Source organism: Fukomys damarensis, unplaced genomic scaffold, assembly GCF_012274545.1.
Source record: "Fukomys damarensis isolate Sample0158 unplaced genomic scaffold, DMR_v1.0_HiC HiC_scaffold_26, whole genome shotgun sequence".
Taxonomy (NCBI): domain Eukaryota; kingdom Metazoa; phylum Chordata; class Mammalia; order Rodentia; family Bathyergidae; genus Fukomys; species Fukomys damarensis.
The window spans coordinates 1,636,770-1,653,774 of NW_022900938.1; the positions used below are offsets into that span (position 1 = coordinate 1,636,770).

Here is a 17,005-nt window from a genome sequence, read left to right on the forward strand (position 1 = left end):
AGCCCTGCGCCCCCGCTGCTGGGGCATGGCCACCCCTCCTTGCTGGGGTGCCCTGCAGGGCTGGTGCAGGGAGCGAGGTGTCTGCTGGGTGGGCAGTGAAAGGATGCGGGGAGAGAAGCCCCAGGGCAGCAGTGCTGTCCCGAGTCCCCCAGCCCCACCCGGGGAGTGGGCAGCAGGGGAGGTGCCTGGCAGGCAGCCCACCCTCCATCCTGGCGCTGGGCACAGCACTGGACACCTCGGGTGGGCAGGTGTGATGCAGGCCACAGCGCTGGGGATGCTTTTCCAGGGGCTCCGTTTGCAACAAGGCACAGGCTCAGGTGACATTGATTTTAATAATGTTTTATTTGTGTGTCTGAAGTATTATTCCTACTTGCAATTAATTTTCAAATGTTGCTCAGGATCTACTTAGTTTCATTGCTCTTTCGGACACGGAGTGTATGCTGTGCACTCCAGTGAGTCTCGGCAGAAGCAGAGCTGCATGTGAAACACCGTCGCCCGTGTGGTGTGGCGAGGGCCAGGTTGGGCAGGCACAGCCTGGGGTCTGGGTCTTTGGGCTTTCGGCTTGCGTGGGGTGGGCACTGCACCCAGGGCCCTTGCTGTGTGAATAGGAGGCTGTTTGGTTGCTTGGAGTTGTGATGAGGCCATTCAGTCACCAGTCGTGTCATCTTTCTTCTGAAGAAACATTTCTCTAAAGATATTGAGTGTTGTTTACAGATCCTGAAAAAAAAGACTGGTTCCTTTCCCCGTCACATGGAAGTAGTACTGAGACTGAAAAAAGAAAAAGTAGACTGCGTTGTCGGAGAGCCCTGTGTCAGACTCACACACGTCACGGTGTGATCGCCGTCAGGATCGGGACGGAGACCTGATTGTGTGCATGTGAGCAGGCGTGCACACCTCACGGAGCTCAGATGTCAGGCTTATCCACCTGGAAGCAGTGAGACCCAAACTCGCAGCCTCCTGGCTGGTGCTGTTCATCCATCTGACTGTTCACACTCTCGTTCACACGGCAGGTGTCCTGTGTGCTGCAGAGCCCAGGAACGACAGTGAATAAAAAACTTTTCCAGTTTTATTTTGAGAAAGGGTTATACTGAATTGCTCATCTGGGCTTAAACTTGCAATCCTCCTGCCTCAGCCTTCTGAGTAGCTGAGATTACAGGTGTCTGTCACCATGCCTGGCTAAAATGGTCTGGCTTTTTGTAACTGCACATTTTTTTTCAGAAACAATGTCATGGAAATGACAAGTTCTGCCTCATAGCTATGACTTTTGGAGAGTGGGTCCTGGGCTTGTTTTGCCTCTTCTATGACAGAATTTCTTGAATACCCAATTACCAGGATGGGCCTGAAGTCGGGAGCACAGCTGGGGCCTGGGCACCTGTCCTGCGGATTAAACTCCCTGCTCCCTGCTGCAATTGTAAAAGGCTTAGCAGGACTTGATCAAAGGTCAAAGTTCTCACTCGATCATCTGGAAATGGGTCCGTGCTACCATAAAAGAGCAATCCCACCATATGTGCATGAGGCTGCGGCCTGTCCTTTCCCTGGGCGCTGCTTTTTGCTGTTCCTGTGTCATCGTTTTACATTGCTGTTCTGTCGTTGGAACGAATTCTCCTGCCCTCCCCGTTCTCACTTGGCCGTGAGCAGTGCGTTCTGAGAGTCCTTTCTTCCCGTCTTCACCCCTTGCTGCTTTCTTCGTTTTCCTTCCTTTGTGGGGTGTGTGAGTGATGGGCACAGTAGACACCAGTCTCTTTTCTGGGGTGTGCACCTGCCTCATTTCAGGGTTTGTTTTTCTTAGGGACTTCCTGTTTCAAAGGCTGCAAGCTTTGAGCTGCTGCCTGCCCATACTAGCCTCAGTTACACTATCCGACTGCTTTTCATTTCTCCTGTCATTGGCACTAGTAATTCCATCTATATTTTGTCTGTTTTCTTCTTCTTTTGCAAAGACTATATTTTATTGTAAAAAGAATATTGTTTAGATGGTCACATTCTGAAAGGAAGGTCATATTTTCTCAGGGTTAAATGCAATGTTTTCGGAGAGTATATGGGGCTTCAGAGCAAATGCAGCTGTCACTGGCTGCAGGTTAGTTTTTTCTGAGCAGGCAGTACCCAAATGGGCTGGTGCTTGTCTGTTAGCTAGAAGGTGTCGTGTGCTGTCCTGTCAGCTCACTGCTGCTTCCTTGAATCACTGAACAGCAGTACTTAGTCAGTGTTTTATTTACTGGCAGTCACAAGATCCCTGTGCTTTTATCCTGCACTTCTGTGATCTCCTGATTGACTGAGCTGTTAGTGTTATCTGTCTTGTTAACAGGGTCTGAAGTTTTCTCCCTGGACCTCAGAGTTGGGAAAGAGCTGTGGTCCTGGGAAATGATCACAAGTAGTCTGGGGCCACTGGATTCAGGGAGAGAGCTCATCTGGTGCCCAGATGTGTGTCGCTGTGTCCGCCATTGGAGATGCACGAGGCTGTGTGGCCGCGACCTTGTGCCTACACAGGCATCCATGGTCGATCGTTGGCTGCCCGGGCCTGTGTGTAGACGCAGTGGTGGCATGAACAGGGCCCGGGCCGGCCCGAGGGACAGCAGGCGACACAGGCTGCTCGGGATGGGGCCCGCGGAGCACACAGCAGGCCCTTGGCATCCTCTGAGTGAGAAGCCCAGACAGGAGCAGGCCCGGAGGGAACCTGGTGCACGCCGTGTTGCTCACTCCATCTCAGGGCTCAGCATGGGCGGACATTTCCTCCAAGAGGCAGCCTGTCAGAGCTGTTTCTGTAGCATCCTGCAGCCAGGCTGAATCTTCTTGCCTGAGAGTTTGGTCTGTCTGTCCGTCCACACCGTGGCAGCCTGTGAGCTGCAGGCAGTGGAGCTGTGTTACTGCTGTCAGAGCTGACGCTGCTGTGTCACCCGGCTCCTGTACTGGGCATGGCTGGCAGGGCTTTCTAGACTCTGTGCAGGCTTAATAATAATTACTGTGCTCTTCAGTGATAACAATGCTTAATGAGTATTATTATTGTTAATAATGGCTATATTTAATAATTGCACCCAATACTTACTATCTTTAATAATAATAATTAGCACATGGGAACCAGTTGCACCATTGTATTATCTTTAGAACAAAAAGCTCCATCTGGGAGCCAGTAGTTCGCAGGGACCCTGTTCCCTCCCGTGCCCGTCAGAAGGGATTGAGTCAGGACTGGACCGTGGCGGGGCGTCGGGTCTCCCTGTGACCTCTCGCCTCCACCTGCCCACACCCTCAGGACTTGGCCAGTGTCTTGCAGAAAGAGGGGACCTGGGCGACCCTTCCTTCAGACAGGACACACTGCCTGGTGCGACTTATGTGGGGCAGAGTCCGTGTTTATGGCTCGTGTGTTGATAAAACTTTGATCTTCTGCCTTGGCTGTGTTTAGATTTAAATGCCTGTGTGACTTTTTTTTTCTTCTTTTAAATAAAAAAACAGTTAAAAATGTTTGGCGAATTAAACATTTTTTAGCTTTTCACACTTTGATACAAAGCAGAGAAATATTTCAGTGACAACAGATTTCAACAGATTTTCAACTAAACTAATTTGCTTTATTCTTTAGGGTAGTTTACTTCTTTTCTCCTCAAACGCAAGGAAAGATATTTTTTCTAGTGGTAACCGGTGTTAATGTATAAAATGATTTTAAGGAGATGAGGTTCTGTATTTGGATATATATTTGATAAGAGCTAAACATTAGTTAAGACTTCAATGATCAGGATCTTTTCAGGCCAATTGGTGACCTGTTTACCACAATTTAAAAAGAAAGCCTGGAAGAGGAACTTCTCAGCTTTCACTGCCTTTCTTATACATATTCGTGTACCATGTCAGGCCCTGACCTCAAACCTGTCACCTGCCCCAAGCGGTGTGTCAGGCGGGGAGCTGGGGATGCGCCCCTGGGCCGGGGGCGAAGCCAGGTGTGCAGGCCCTGAGCCCACCTGCATGCGGGGCCAAGCTCGCTTGTGGCCAGAGCCTCAGGGCTTTGGCCGATGGGGGAGCAGGGCCCTTGCGGAGAGGCGGCGTAGTGTAAGCCGCCTGATAGCAGCTGAGCAGCCTTACCACCGTCTTGCCCTCGGGGCTGTAACCCATGTTCTGCTGAATCTCCCCAGGGTTGATGGTGCCGGTCTTCTGCGTGGTGGAGCAGCTGGATGGCTCTCTGGAGTATGACAGCAGGGAGGAGCACGCCGAGTTCGTCCTGGTGCGCAAAGACGTGCTCTTCAGCCAGCTGGTGGAGACGGCCCTGCTGGCCCTGGGCTACTCACACAGCTCCGCGGCCCAGGCCCAAGGTAGGTGCCCTCTGCCAGGGCCCGGCTGCCAGCACGCACGGCTCGGGGCCCACTCAGCTCCTGTGGGCAGGTGGGCGGGCGTCCCGATGTCCTGTGTCCTTGTCTTCTGGGGAACCTCTGCCCAGCGCCCTGGAGCTGCCCACACCAGTTCCTTCAGAGCGGGATCCCTGGCCTTTGCTTTTCCTGGCCCTGATGTTTCCTCCAGATCCACAGGTTGGCCTCAGGGCTGGAGCCAGGATTTTACCCGGAATTTATCTTAATACCCGGCGTGTCAGCACTCTGTGCTGTAAATCCACTTCCGTGGGACTGCAGCTTCCACAGTTTACGGTCACCTTTTAATTAAACAGGAAATGGGTGCAACTTACTCTTTTGTACATTTGAAAACTGTTGTTTTGATACAGTGCATTCATTTGAGAAAAAAACCTTGTCTTTGTAACTCTTCTTTTTACCTATTTAATTCACTATTAAAATCACACCCATATTTCACTGTGTGCTCTGTATCCCGGGGAGCCCGTTCTGAGTTCTTGTTTCGTTCTGCAGCATAGCTCATTGTTCTTTTATGCCAAAGAGTTGACAAAACAAATGACAACAAAAACACTCCCCAACCTTGAATAATGGCCACATTTTGTTTTTCACGCAGTGGAATTATTATTCTTGTTCATCAGCTGGAATGATTGAATTGTGTGGTTTATGAATATGGTTATAACTAAAGGAGATAAATATGTACCTTCCAGGTCTTATTTTGTACATGAATTCCCTATATATATGTCACAGTCTTTACTTAATATTTGTGTGAGAACCAAGGGTTTTTGCTGTTTGGAGCAGTGGTGGAGGGTGCGTCCTTGCCTCGCCTTCCCACGGGAGGGACTGGGGATTGGATGCGGGCACAGTGCATCCTGGGCCCGGCTGCTTCCGTCCCAGGCCATGCACCTGAGTGGAATGAGGCCCCCGTGGCGTGCCAGCTCCTGTGTGACAGGCCATCCATCTCCGTTACTGCGGGCCGGGTGCTCGCATGTGGAATGTGGAGTGCTAAGTGGCACCTGCGGAGGAGAGGGCCCTTGGGACTCGTCACCAGGGAGCCACCTGCCTGCCACACCCAGACACGTGGGCCAGGCACAGCCCACAGGGCGCATCTGGAAACAAGGCCCAGCAACTGTTTGCCTCCTCGAAGTGTTTTTGGGAAATTGGGTTGAAAGCACTTAACATCACACCTTTCCCAGTCGAATGACCTGGAGGTGTGCGGTCACAGGTGTGAGAGTGCGGAGATTTATCACCAAGCCTTTGCTGTCCTCTCAAGGGACAGAGGTCACCTGTGTGTTTTGCTTTAGCCTGCTGATCTCTGTTTTGGCTAAAGGGGAAAACGTAGAGTTGTTTATTTTGCAGTGAACATTGAGATCTCTGCTGTTGCTCAGACCCTAGTTGTGTGTGGTGGGGGCAAGGGTCCTGCTCCAATGGGCTGCCTGTGAAGACGCTGTGTCTCGCAGAAGCCTGGCAGGGCAGGAGGAGGAGCCGGCCGTGGGTGGGGTTCTGATGATGTAGGGCATGAGCACTGAGGTGCGAAGTTCTCTCTGCTTTGCCTTGGTTCTACTGCCTATCTTCCCCGACCCTCCTGGGTGGGGTGCTGGGGGACAGCATAGCACATCTCTACACCCTAGCAAATCTCTGTGTTGCAGGGAGGCTGCAGTGTCCCTGTGTTGGAGAACTAGGAAGGACCACGCTGCCAGGACAGCAGGTTGCTTGAGCCTATTTTTATTTATTTATTTATTTTTATTTTTTTCTGCTATATAGTTTAGGCTGGTCTTGAACTTGCAGTGATCCTCCTGCTTTAGCCTCCTAAGTGCTGGGATCATAGGCGTGTACCACCATGCCCTGCATCAAGCCTCTTTTAAACACCAAGCTCTTGAAACATGATTCTTCATTTTGATATGAGCAGAGAAGATTGTTACTATGAATGAATTGGAAGAGAATTTCAGAGAGTTGCCTGTGGAAGAGCAGCCACACAGCAGTGTGATGTTCTGGAATGGTGATTGAGCCCCAGTGGCTAGATGTTGCCCTTGTTCTGAGCAGGACACTGGTTTCTCCTTCTACGAGGGCACTTCCTCCCTGTGACCAAGGAATTTCATTAAAGAAAATATATTTGTTTTCAAAGGATGATAGCAGTCTTGCTGAGGCCCTGTCCAGGGATGCCTCCTCCAGGTACTGTGGCCTTTTGTGTTTTGAAGGCTAGATGTTGGGATCCACAGAGAAGAGGGACAGACTTGTCATAAGTCGTAGAACTGTGTCTACAGGAGCCCCATGTCCTTCCTTCCTGTCTCTAGAGGGCCTGTGTTCCTTTCTGTCTCCAGAGGTTATGTGTCCTCACTTTCTGTCTTTTGGGGGTCCTGTGTCCTTACTTCCTGTCTCTAGGGGGCCTGTGTCCTTCTTTCCTGCCTTTAGCAGGCCCGTTTTCTTACTTCCTTTCCTTAGGGGGCCAGTGTTACCGTTATCTCTCTTTAGGGGGCTGTGTCCTTACTTCCTGTCTCTAGAGGACTTGCGTCCTCTCTTTCTGTCTTTAGGGGGCTGGGGTCCTCACTTCACGTCTCTAGAGAACCTGGGTCCTCACTTCTTGTCTCTAGGGGGTCTGTGTCCTTACTTCCTGTCTTTAGAGGACCCGTGTTCTCACTTCCTGTCTCTAGGGGGCCTGTGTCTTCCCTGTCTTTCAGGGCCCCGTGTTCTCATTTCCTGTCTTTAGGGGTTCGTGTTCTCACATTCTGTCTCTAGGGGGCCTGTGTACTCACTTCTGAAACACACAGCCTTCTCACGCTGTGATTCTCAGGGTGTCATAGACGTTCCATTTTGCGTGTGCGAAAGCTCCAGGCTGCAGGCTGTCTGCTCTTCCCAGATTGGGTGGACAAAGGGCCTGGGTGTGGCCAGAGCGTCTCTCCCGGGGTGATGGTGCACACATGGTCTGTGCCTCAGATGTACCAGCTCTCGTGGGAGAGGGGCGTTAGCCCTGGCTACTGCTTCTCAGTCCCTGCCTCACTGGCGATCACTGTTCTCCTCCTCATCTTTACTTTGCAGTTCTCTCCGTGGGCCTTTCTGACACCCCCACTCTGGTCAGGGGCTCCCACCTAAGTCAGTGGGCACCAAGGGCCTCTGGATGCCCACCTAAAGGTTGGGCTTAGTTGTAAGTGGACATTTCATCCCCTGCTTTCTGTAAATTTCAAAATAAATTATAAAATTTATTTTTGAGCAGAGAACTTTATTTAAAAACAAACACATTGGGCAATAAATAAACCCACATCTCTTCCAACAGGGTGTTTTTGGTGTTGAAACTGTAGATTTAAGAAGAGGTATGTTAATCATCATTTCTTATTTATATTCCAATAATTACCTCTATGCACTCATTTTCAATGATATTTTTAAAAAGTGGCACAGAAAAATGTATTTAATAAATGTTATGTGAATGAGGAAGATTGCTAAATGCTTCAGTGATACAAAATCCCACATTTGTGCAGAGGAGCGAGACCAGGGGAATATATAAAATGTCAATAGGGTGGGCCATGGGCTTCTGTGGGATTTTCTCTTAATCGGAAAGAAATAGTTATGAAATTTGCCTTGTAAAAGTATGAAAGTATACTTATGAAAGTAGGAAATCCTCCTTCCTGCCTGAATTCTTCCCAGGATGAGTGGGAAGTTATTTTTACTTATTCTCACGTTTTGATAAGCATCCCACAGTGTCCCTGTTTATCAATAATGTGAAACTTATATGTCACATATATGGATTTCTGTTGTAAAATAAGAAAGGATCAGTAGTCATTAATGAGCCCCTGTAATGGATGAGCTGAGGGATTTCTTGGAGTTTTAATTGTGCCAGGTACAACGGAGCAGTTAACACGGAAGGGGGCTCTAAGATTTATCCATATTAGCTCATTTAATTCTTGTAATGGCCTTTTGAAGGGAGCTTGTAAAATCTTTTATTTCCCTTAGTCCAGGTTTGAAGCATATGATCACATTCATTGTGGAAGTTGGTGCATGAACCCAGCACACCATAATTCTTTTCACTTCCCTTCGCTCCATCTCTTGGTCTCCTTCCTTTTCGCAAAAGGTTGATCTCCCTATTTCCTATTGCCCATCTTTTCTCTTGCTATTTATACTTTGGGTTTGTCATAGAGGTGAGTGAGTTACTATATTTTTTCCACTTTACAGAAGGGGAAATGGAGGCAAAGAAAAGGGAGCGACTTTCTCAGGGCACAGGCTAGGAGGAGGAATGGAGCTCTGGAGCCCTTGGACCCCTGCAGGTCGGCACCTGAGCCCAAGGCCTTGGCGCGCTGCCCTCCTGGAGGGCTGTGGGCAGGCTGGCCCCTATCGGGCCAGTTCACTTCTCACCGTCTGACGTCAGCCCGATGGCAGGCGTGTCGGTGGTGGATGGGTGCTTGCTGAGCCCAGGATGCTTTGCACACATCGAGAACGATGCTGCTGTGTGTTTGATTGCCTTGGTGAGCTGTATAAACAGGGTCTGTAAGTTAACCGAGATGACCTTCATCAAAAACAAACAGCCAGACCCTACAGGATTGCTGTCTGTAGCTAGCTGGAGGCCCAGGGTAGCGGGTTCAGGTATTCAGTTCTGCTCCCAAGGCCCCCAAGAGTCCCTCTCCCTGAGCACCATGGACCTTCAGATAGAGCATTGGTCACTCCTCTGGATTTCAGAGATAAACTGAGAAAAAAAGCTGCTTTCAGGGAGCTTCTGTTTTAAAGTTTGAGTATGCCTGAGAAGTTTACTATGTGGAGTCAGAGCATATAAATTTGTCTACAAGTTCGGTGCTAATTTATAACGAAAGAGTTGCTTCATTCCTTAGCAGATGCTTGGGAATTCCTCCTGCCTGTCCGCTTTTGGAAACATGAATAAATAGCCAGGTGAAAGGCATGGTGTGGTTGTCCTAGGAAACCCATTTGCACCCAGGCAGAAGCATCCCTTCTCCCAGGATGTGCTGTCCACACTTGGGTCAGGGTCCTGGAGCTCTTCTCCATGCTGTCGGGGGAAGAAAGGACGGCGGTGCTCCGAGGTGTTACTTATTTCTCGGGAGAAGTCGGCCTGCTCCTGCAAGTGTCAGCTTACTTCTTCCTTCAATAGTGAGATCTGAACTCGCTCGAAATAGTTTTGTTCCCTTATGAAAAAGGAATTCCCAGCACAGCGTGAGGTCACAGGGCCCAGTGCATGTGCGTGCTCAGTGGAAACGGAGGGGTTTCATGTTTACTAAACTTTATCCCTGAGAAATTTCCTTCCGTTGAGCATCCCTGGGAAGTGGGTTCCCAGCATGGATTAGTGGTTTTCTGGTAGCAGTGATGTGTAATTTGACGTATTGATCCAGCTGGTCTGTGTCCCCTCCTCTAGGGGATGTGTTTGTGGGGCAGGGCCCCAGGAGGAAAGGCTGCTCTCGGGGTGCCTGGGACCTGGAATCCGGAGAGGCTGTGAGTGTGAGGGGCAGAGCCGTGGAGGACACGTTCCTGTTAGGAAGCAGTGGACCCCGTGCTGTCGTTCCTCGCTTGTCGCTGCTCTTGCAGTGCCACTGGGGAAAGCTGTATGTAGCAGCGACTGTGGAGGTCGGTCGGGTCATTAAGAGGAGTAATCTTTGAACTTAAACTGTTCAATGCGTGGAATTCTCCAGAAATTTCACTTCTTAAAACCTTTAGACATTGTTTATGGAACTGCGTTAACTGGGATCAGGTAACTGATGCCCCGGTCGAGGGTCAGTAAGGAGTGAGTCACGCCCAGGCCCGTGTGGTCTCTGCCCTTGCGCATCCACCCCTTTCCCCGGTGATCCTTTTAAAGTGAATTTGCCCTCATATTTTATCTGGATGTTTTATTAATAAAGCTAAAAGGTAAAGACTCTTTAAAAAAACATGTTACAATTCCATCATGATTCCTAACAAAGATAATCTTTACTATCATGAAGTATTTGGTAAAGGTGAAAATTTTCCTATTTTATACTCTTTCAAAAAAGTGTTGGTTTGTTCCAGTTAGGACACAGTCAAGTCTATAAGTTATATTTGGTCAATAATGCATTGTTTTCTTGAATCTGTGGATTTTTCTACCCTCGTAAATTTAAAAAAATTCTAAAATTTATGTTTGCTGCTTTAATTGAATTCTTTTTCTTTGCTAAATTTAATGAGAACCCTCACCCTGTAAATTCCTTCAAATATTATAGTTTCAAAAAAACATCTAGTAAACTCGGCCACAGCCTTGGGAAGGAGTTCAGAAATTCACACTCTTTTTTTGAAGGAGGATGGTTTAAAAGATGAATGTGATCAAGAAGCCACGTTTGTATGTGCTGGAAGTTGACGTTTTCCCATGGAGAACGTTCCCTACCATCTCCCTGTCTTACCTCGCTTTCTCTGCCCTTTTCTTGCTCCCCTTTCCTGTTTTAATTAAACTCTCTTGTTTGGGAGTCTTCTTGCAGTTTTTTCTCTTTATAAGGCAATGTTGAGAAAGGTACTTATTTAGAAATGTTGGGCCTTGAAGCAGACACTAACAGGCTGCTTTTAAAGAAATTCTGCTGCTCCTAGCAGTGGCATGGGGAGTGTGGCCCGAGTGGTCCTAGCTGTGAGCACCCTCGCTGGGACCTACGCACGTGCACGTGCACATGCAGAGCCTGGTGTGTAACAGCGTGTACACCTCACGTCCCTGCCCAGGGTCTAGTACAGATGTTTGCAGCTCCTGTTCCTTCTGTGCACTGTGTCACAAGTACATGTGCTGTGAGCACAGCTCCTGTGCAGGTCAGCTCATGGAACCACTGCCTCGGACGCCTCTGTGGAGGTGAAGACCTGGGCCTGCTTTGGGGATGCCTGGCCTCGAGTGGGTGTGCTCAGTAAAACACACTGCCACTCCTGTCTGAATCCTGACAGTGGAAACAGTTCATCAAGTGCTCCTTCTGTGGTCCTCCACGGTGCGGGAGGAGCTCAGTGGAGTTCTGGCTGCCGTTTTGTTTGGGGCAGGCGGCTGGGGACCAGTTAGCTCTGCTGTACGTTTTAACTGCACAGAGCCCTTCCTGGGAGGTCAGCACCCACAGTGCAGGGGCAGACTGTCCCGAGGTGGGTAAAGGGACTGACCCACAGGCACGCGTGCCTTTAGCAGGTGGCTGTATCTCAGGGACATGCGTGTCTCTATGAGTCACACGCACGAAACCTACAGCTCCATATTCGTGATAACTCGACATTTAATTTTTTATTCTACTCACTTCTAAAGCCTGTCCTTTTCCAATGCATAGATTTTAAATACAGGGGTGAATCATTTGCTGAAGACCTAGGTCACTTCTGCTTTAAGATGCTATATGGTGGCACTTGCCTGGAACCCCAGTACTTTGGTAGGCTGAGGCAGGAGGATTGCACATTCAAGCCCAGCCTGGGCAGCGTAGCGATTTAGCATGACCCTGTCTAAAAGAAAACATAAAAAGACTAGGGGCAGAGCTTAGGGAAAGGTGCTGGGTTCAATCCCCAGGTCCCTCTCTCCCTTGAACACACAATATGTCTTGCAGAGATAGACTCATTTGGTAGACTGGGACACCACGGACTCCAAACTTGGTGAAGTCTGTTTTTTGAGTTCATGAGACACAGAGAAGAAGCCTTGGCCATAAAGAATTTTGCAATGATGTTTTCTTTTAAAAATTCCTACCTTTTTAATTTTTCTCTTTGGAAAGGAGAACTTGATTTGGAAAAGAACTCCTGTAATCTACTCTGTAGGATTTGTGTAATTGTGAGATTTCAGAACATTGAAGCTGGGGGCCTCCCTCTGCGTGTTTCAGTGCACGCTGCACAGCTGTGCGTGGTCCGAGCTTTTCCTGGGTCCAGTGTGGTTTCGTCTCTGTCCTCTCAGGACCTCACCTCCATCGTCATCCCCTTACCTGCGGAACAACCAGAAGTGGCCCTGTGTCCACTGCATGCTTGTGGCCCTGGGGACCCTGCACGCCCCAGAATCTTGGGAGCAGGGTGAGAGCTGGGCCTGCGCTGGCCACTGGCTCGCCTAGGAGAGGATGCGCCCTTGAAAGCTGGCGGTGAGTGCTGTGCAGGCCTCACATCAGGGCGAGGGAGACTACATTCCGGGGAGTTCTTTGGAGAAGCCGAGAAGGCAGATGTTCATTAGAAGAAAGTCCTTCATCAGAGCCTTCAGTCATGGGAGTGCGGCTGGAGGATGGTGTGGAAAACTGCGTGGAGACTTTCAGAGGTCACAGGTCTCGGGTCCAGAGGACTGCACTCCGCGCACTGTTACCAGCGTGCCTACGCATCTGTGCAGGCATCGCTGTCCTAGGTGGAGACCTGCACAGCCAGTGCCTCAGCACCGCCGCGGGTGGATGGTCGCATGTGTCGGGAGTGGCCCCTGCCTTGTCTAGATGCCAGTGTCGCAGCTCAGGCTCTGGAAGAGGGGCTGCTTGGACAGCAAAATCAAGAAATTTTGAATGGGTTTTGAAAATTAAAAGTACCTGAAGTCATTTAACATGTTAAGTTTCAGTTTTCTGAAAAGTACGCCTGTGTGGACTCCTCGGGCCTGGAGCGGATGGACATCACTGGTAGCGTCTGTGCTGTCTGCTGTGGGGTCCCGGGGACCGAGCCTTACCAGCGTGTGTAAGGATGGCTTGTAGTGCACGCTCCTTAGGTCCCCGTTCTGTTGTGGTGCCAGTGTGAACTGTGCTCCCCGTAACCCGTGGTTCGCCCCGTCACCGTCACTGGGAGGCCAAGGCGAGAGGTGAGGACCTGGACGGCCCAGGCTGTGGCTGAGGCCTGTGCGCCCATCACCTGGTGGGGTCGCCCTTCCTGTCTGTCCCTGTCAGAGCTTGAGCTGCGCAGCTGTGCTTCGTAGGCACAAACCAGGTGGGCGTTCTGGAGCTGGAGCTGAGTGGACAAGTATATTTTCATATTGAGTAGGGATCTTGTTTTGAATTTAACACAATTAAATTTGACTGCCTTGGGAAGGCGTTTTGTAAGAACCTATTTCTAAGCTCTTTATCAGTGTATTTGGTTTCTAGTGATAAGGTAATACTTGTTATTTATTCAAAAGAAAACAGAAATGGGGAAAATGAACAAAAATTCTCTCTGGACCAAACACCTAAGTGACCTTTCTGTTCTTTTTGGTCATAGCTCTGTGGACATAGTGGGGATCGTGTGTATGATTTTCTCTTGACCTTATACGGTGTTATTTCCATATTCTTGGTTGTTCTGTCTAACACTACATAACAGGGAAGCTTTTGGTTTTCAGATCAAGCCTAAAGTGTTAGTTTTGTGTTTGTTGTGATCCAGAAGGTTTTAGCAGTGGCTGCTAATGAGGGACAGGTGAGTCTGGAGACTCCACCTAGCACTCCAGTAAATCAAAGCGATTCACTCCGGTGCTTACGTGCAGATGTGGTCCCACTCTGCAGAGAAATCCCTTTTCATTTGGTTCATTGCAGGTGAGAGGCCAATTGTTAAAATTTCTTTTTCAGTGACCCCCGCTTTCTCTCTTACCTCTGCCTCATCGTAAGAGTTCTTCTTTTTTTTTATGTAGAAGAAGGGTAAAAGACATTGTGTTGTTCAGAAAAGTCGAGTTAATTGATTTCCTGTTTGTTTGTGTCACAGTCCTACTCTTGCCCACAGTTTGGTCTTCTCCTCTGGAAGGGGCCCACGGTCAGCATTGTGTGTGCTCAGGCCGGGACTTCTGCTTGCACAATGACAGTCCTCTGAAGACGTCTCCCGCGCAGCCAGTTGGCCCGGAGTTAATAGCTGATGACAGCTCCCTCTCCGCTAGCCTCTGGGTTATGCTCAGTGCAGCAGGATGGAGATTTCCTGAAAGAGCCGTTGGGAGCCCTGGAGACAAGTTTGTCTTCTGTCTGAATAGACTGCCGACAGCCCATGGTGCGACGGCGTTCTGACATCCTGGACGCAGGGCTGCAGTCCGGTCTGGGGTTGTTTCTGCTGGGCCCCTCTGGCCCCACTCTGTGCTCAGTTCTCAGATTGACCCGGCCGTGTTTCCTGGCGCCCTGAAGTCCGTGGAGGCAGGCGGGGTATCCTCTTTCTGGGTGCTGGTGCCCTGCAGAGAGAAGGGTTGTTGGCGATAGATAGTTGGGGTCAGTCAGCACTGAGGGAACTCAGACTATCTGTGAAGATAAATTCACAGAACCAAAACTGTGTGCGCCGGGGGAAGGGTGTTACCAAGAGAGCTGTACCCCTGCCTGCTCCTGCGGCGTGTCGGCCAGTCGCGTCCTCTCCAGGCAGCCGGGCTTCCTGTGTGACTCACTCGCTGTGCTTCCCAGAATGTGCCTGGGTCCCCGGTCAGGTAGGAATCTGACCAGGTAGAGTGGGAGGCGCTGCCCCACTGTGTAGCAAACGGCGACTGCAGACCTGGTTGGTTGTCCTGCGCCAGAGGTGCTGGGCTCCCAGTGCTGCGTTCTGGCTGGTTGAGCAGGGTCGCCGAGCCCTGACAGCGCATGTGGCATGCATGACCTGCAGTGCACAGACCTGTGAGCGTCTGACAGCTGAGGCCCCGGGGCAGAGTGGGAAGTGGGTGACAACCCCGCCATGTCTGCATCCGCACCTCTCCTCCCCGCACTGATTCTTCACGGGTGGGGGGGAGACGTCATGAGTGCATGTTGCTGAATCAGAGATGATTTGCTGGTTCTGGACTGCGCAATAATTTAATTCCATATCTCACTGCGTGAGCACGTTTTCTAAAATACCTATGACACTGAGCTGCGCAATGAGCAGGTGAAACTGATTTTCTCCCTGACAGATCAAGATCTGTGGTGCAGTTTTCGTGCTGAGCGCCAGTGCGAAGTCAGAGCCGCTGGTTGCCTTTGTGACGCCTGCTGACTTAAGGCGGCTCCCCAAAGCTGTGCGCAGCAGCAACACCTGGCCGACTCACCATGAGGGGCAGGTGTGCTGAGCCCCTTGTGCTCCTGGATTTCCGAAGGGTGTCAGACTTGGGGTGTGTAGCAGGAGTGGGTGTGGCCAGCTCCCTAGTCAGAGGGAAGAAACTCCTGAGGCTTGGCCAGATCTCAGCCTGGCTCTGTCCACTGGATTCAGAGTCCGGGAACGCTGCCCCTTGCAGCTCCATGACAGGTGTTCTTAAGTTTATTTTCTGTTATTTGGAATAAGAAGTTGGTTGAAAGGGGCTATCCAGTTAGATGGTAGATTTTATCAAACAAACCCAGTCATACAACAAATAGCATCTTTTTTCTTTTTTTGAGACGAGATCTTGTTATGTAGTCCAAGCTGGCCTTCTGCTTACAGAGATCCTCCTGCCTCAGCCTCCCAAGTGCTGGAATTATAGGCGTGCACTACCACACCCAGCTTCAACAAGCAGAATTATACAAAACTGTAAGGACCAAGGTTAAGATTTGAAAGTAAAGGTCCATGGCAGTTTCATAGTTGTGAGTTTTTCGTTTCTCCCGTGACTGGCATGAATGGCTGAAGCAGGTTGGTTTGCTGGCTTGTTTTCCCCACAGAACTGCCTGGCGTTGGTTGCTGATGAGCAGCCGGTGAGGAGGCCTAGCTCTTCTGCCATCAGCAGGCTACAGGCTGGGTGCCGGGTTCCGGGTCTTGGGAGGGCAGGCAGTGTGTGCTGGCTGGCCCTGTGGACCCCCATGATGTCTCTCCCTGCTTGTGTCTCAGTTTCCCTGTCTGACAAAGGGAGACAGTGGCTCCCCCTTGGGATTGTTGGGAAGCTGAAGTGATGCTGGTAAGCACAGTGCTCTGCTCTGCATGGCTCCGGGATGTAGCTGTTGTGTCCACGTGTAGCGGGCACAGCCTCTTCTGTCCCCTATGGCTTCTGCCCCGGCCTTGTGCTGGGATTCACCCGGGAGCCTGGTGAGCCCCTCACTCTCCCCAGTGCCCAAGGGCGAGGACCTGGCCGAGCTGTGCTCTGTGCCCCTCTGCGGCTCTGCATGGCCGGGAGGGGCAGGTGGGTGTGGCCTAGCGCCCTTGTACCGTGGTGCCAGTCAGCACCGCCCCAGTCCTGGTATCGGGGTGCCTGAGGGAAGCGGTGGCCCCGCTCTTCCTGCCCCGTGGTCCTGATAGGGCCAGGCCATGCAGGGCAGTGTGCTAGAGCCTGGGAGCCCACAGCCGAGCCTCGCTGTTTTCGGGCGCTTTCTCCTGGGGCCCGGTGATCCCAGCTGCAAAGAGCAAAAGTAATGGCGGTGCTGTGTGGCTGGGGACCCCGAGACCCAGCGTGTGGCTGTGAGCTCAGGCAGAGTCCTCTGCGGACCTGGTGAGTGGTGCCCTCCCCTCTTCTCTCTGGTCTCTGGTTTCCCTCTTTCTCTCCATTTCTTAGTATTAGGCTCCTCCTGTCTCCTTTTTTTGGGTGATGTGCTATCTTTAAAACACAAATATTCCGTGGGAGGGCAGCCTCAGAGCCGACGTCAGCACCCGCTGTGTGGTCCCATGAGGTCTTGGTGTGTGTTTATTTTCATATTAGAATCACCACCCGAAAGCTAATAATACTGCAGGAAAAGTATAATTATGCAGGTAAATCTATCAGAAATTGCATGGTGCACCTCAGAGTCAAATATAATTATTAGTGGAGAGCCTTCTGTTTGATAATTATCCATTCACAGAATTATACATAAACTAGTATTTTCAGACTTGCACATTTTACAGATTCGCTCAGTTTCCCCTGGGTTTTAGACAGAACAGCCCGCTGTGCTGCCATGGAACCGCACCTGCACGGGACTGACCGACGCCCGGGCTGGAGGGTGGTGCTCGTCCGGCAGCTA

The 17,005-nt window shown here is 50.5% G+C and overlaps 1 protein-coding gene across 1 annotated transcript in view; it reads left to right on the forward strand.

The window, feature by feature from the left end:
- The first annotated feature begins 299 nt into the window (after positions 1 to 299).
- Positions 300 to 17,005, forward strand: part of Satb2 (SATB homeobox 2) — a 127,688-nt gene continuing 110,982 nt past the window's right edge. Inside the window, exons 1-2 of the mRNA XM_010631998.2 lie at positions 300 to 317; positions 4,113 to 4,289. Coding sequence (XP_010630300.2) covers positions 4,118 to 4,289 — 172 coding nt within the window. The 5' untranslated portion in view covers positions 300 to 317; positions 4,113 to 4,117. The remainder of the gene's footprint in view (positions 318 to 4,112; positions 4,290 to 17,005) is intronic.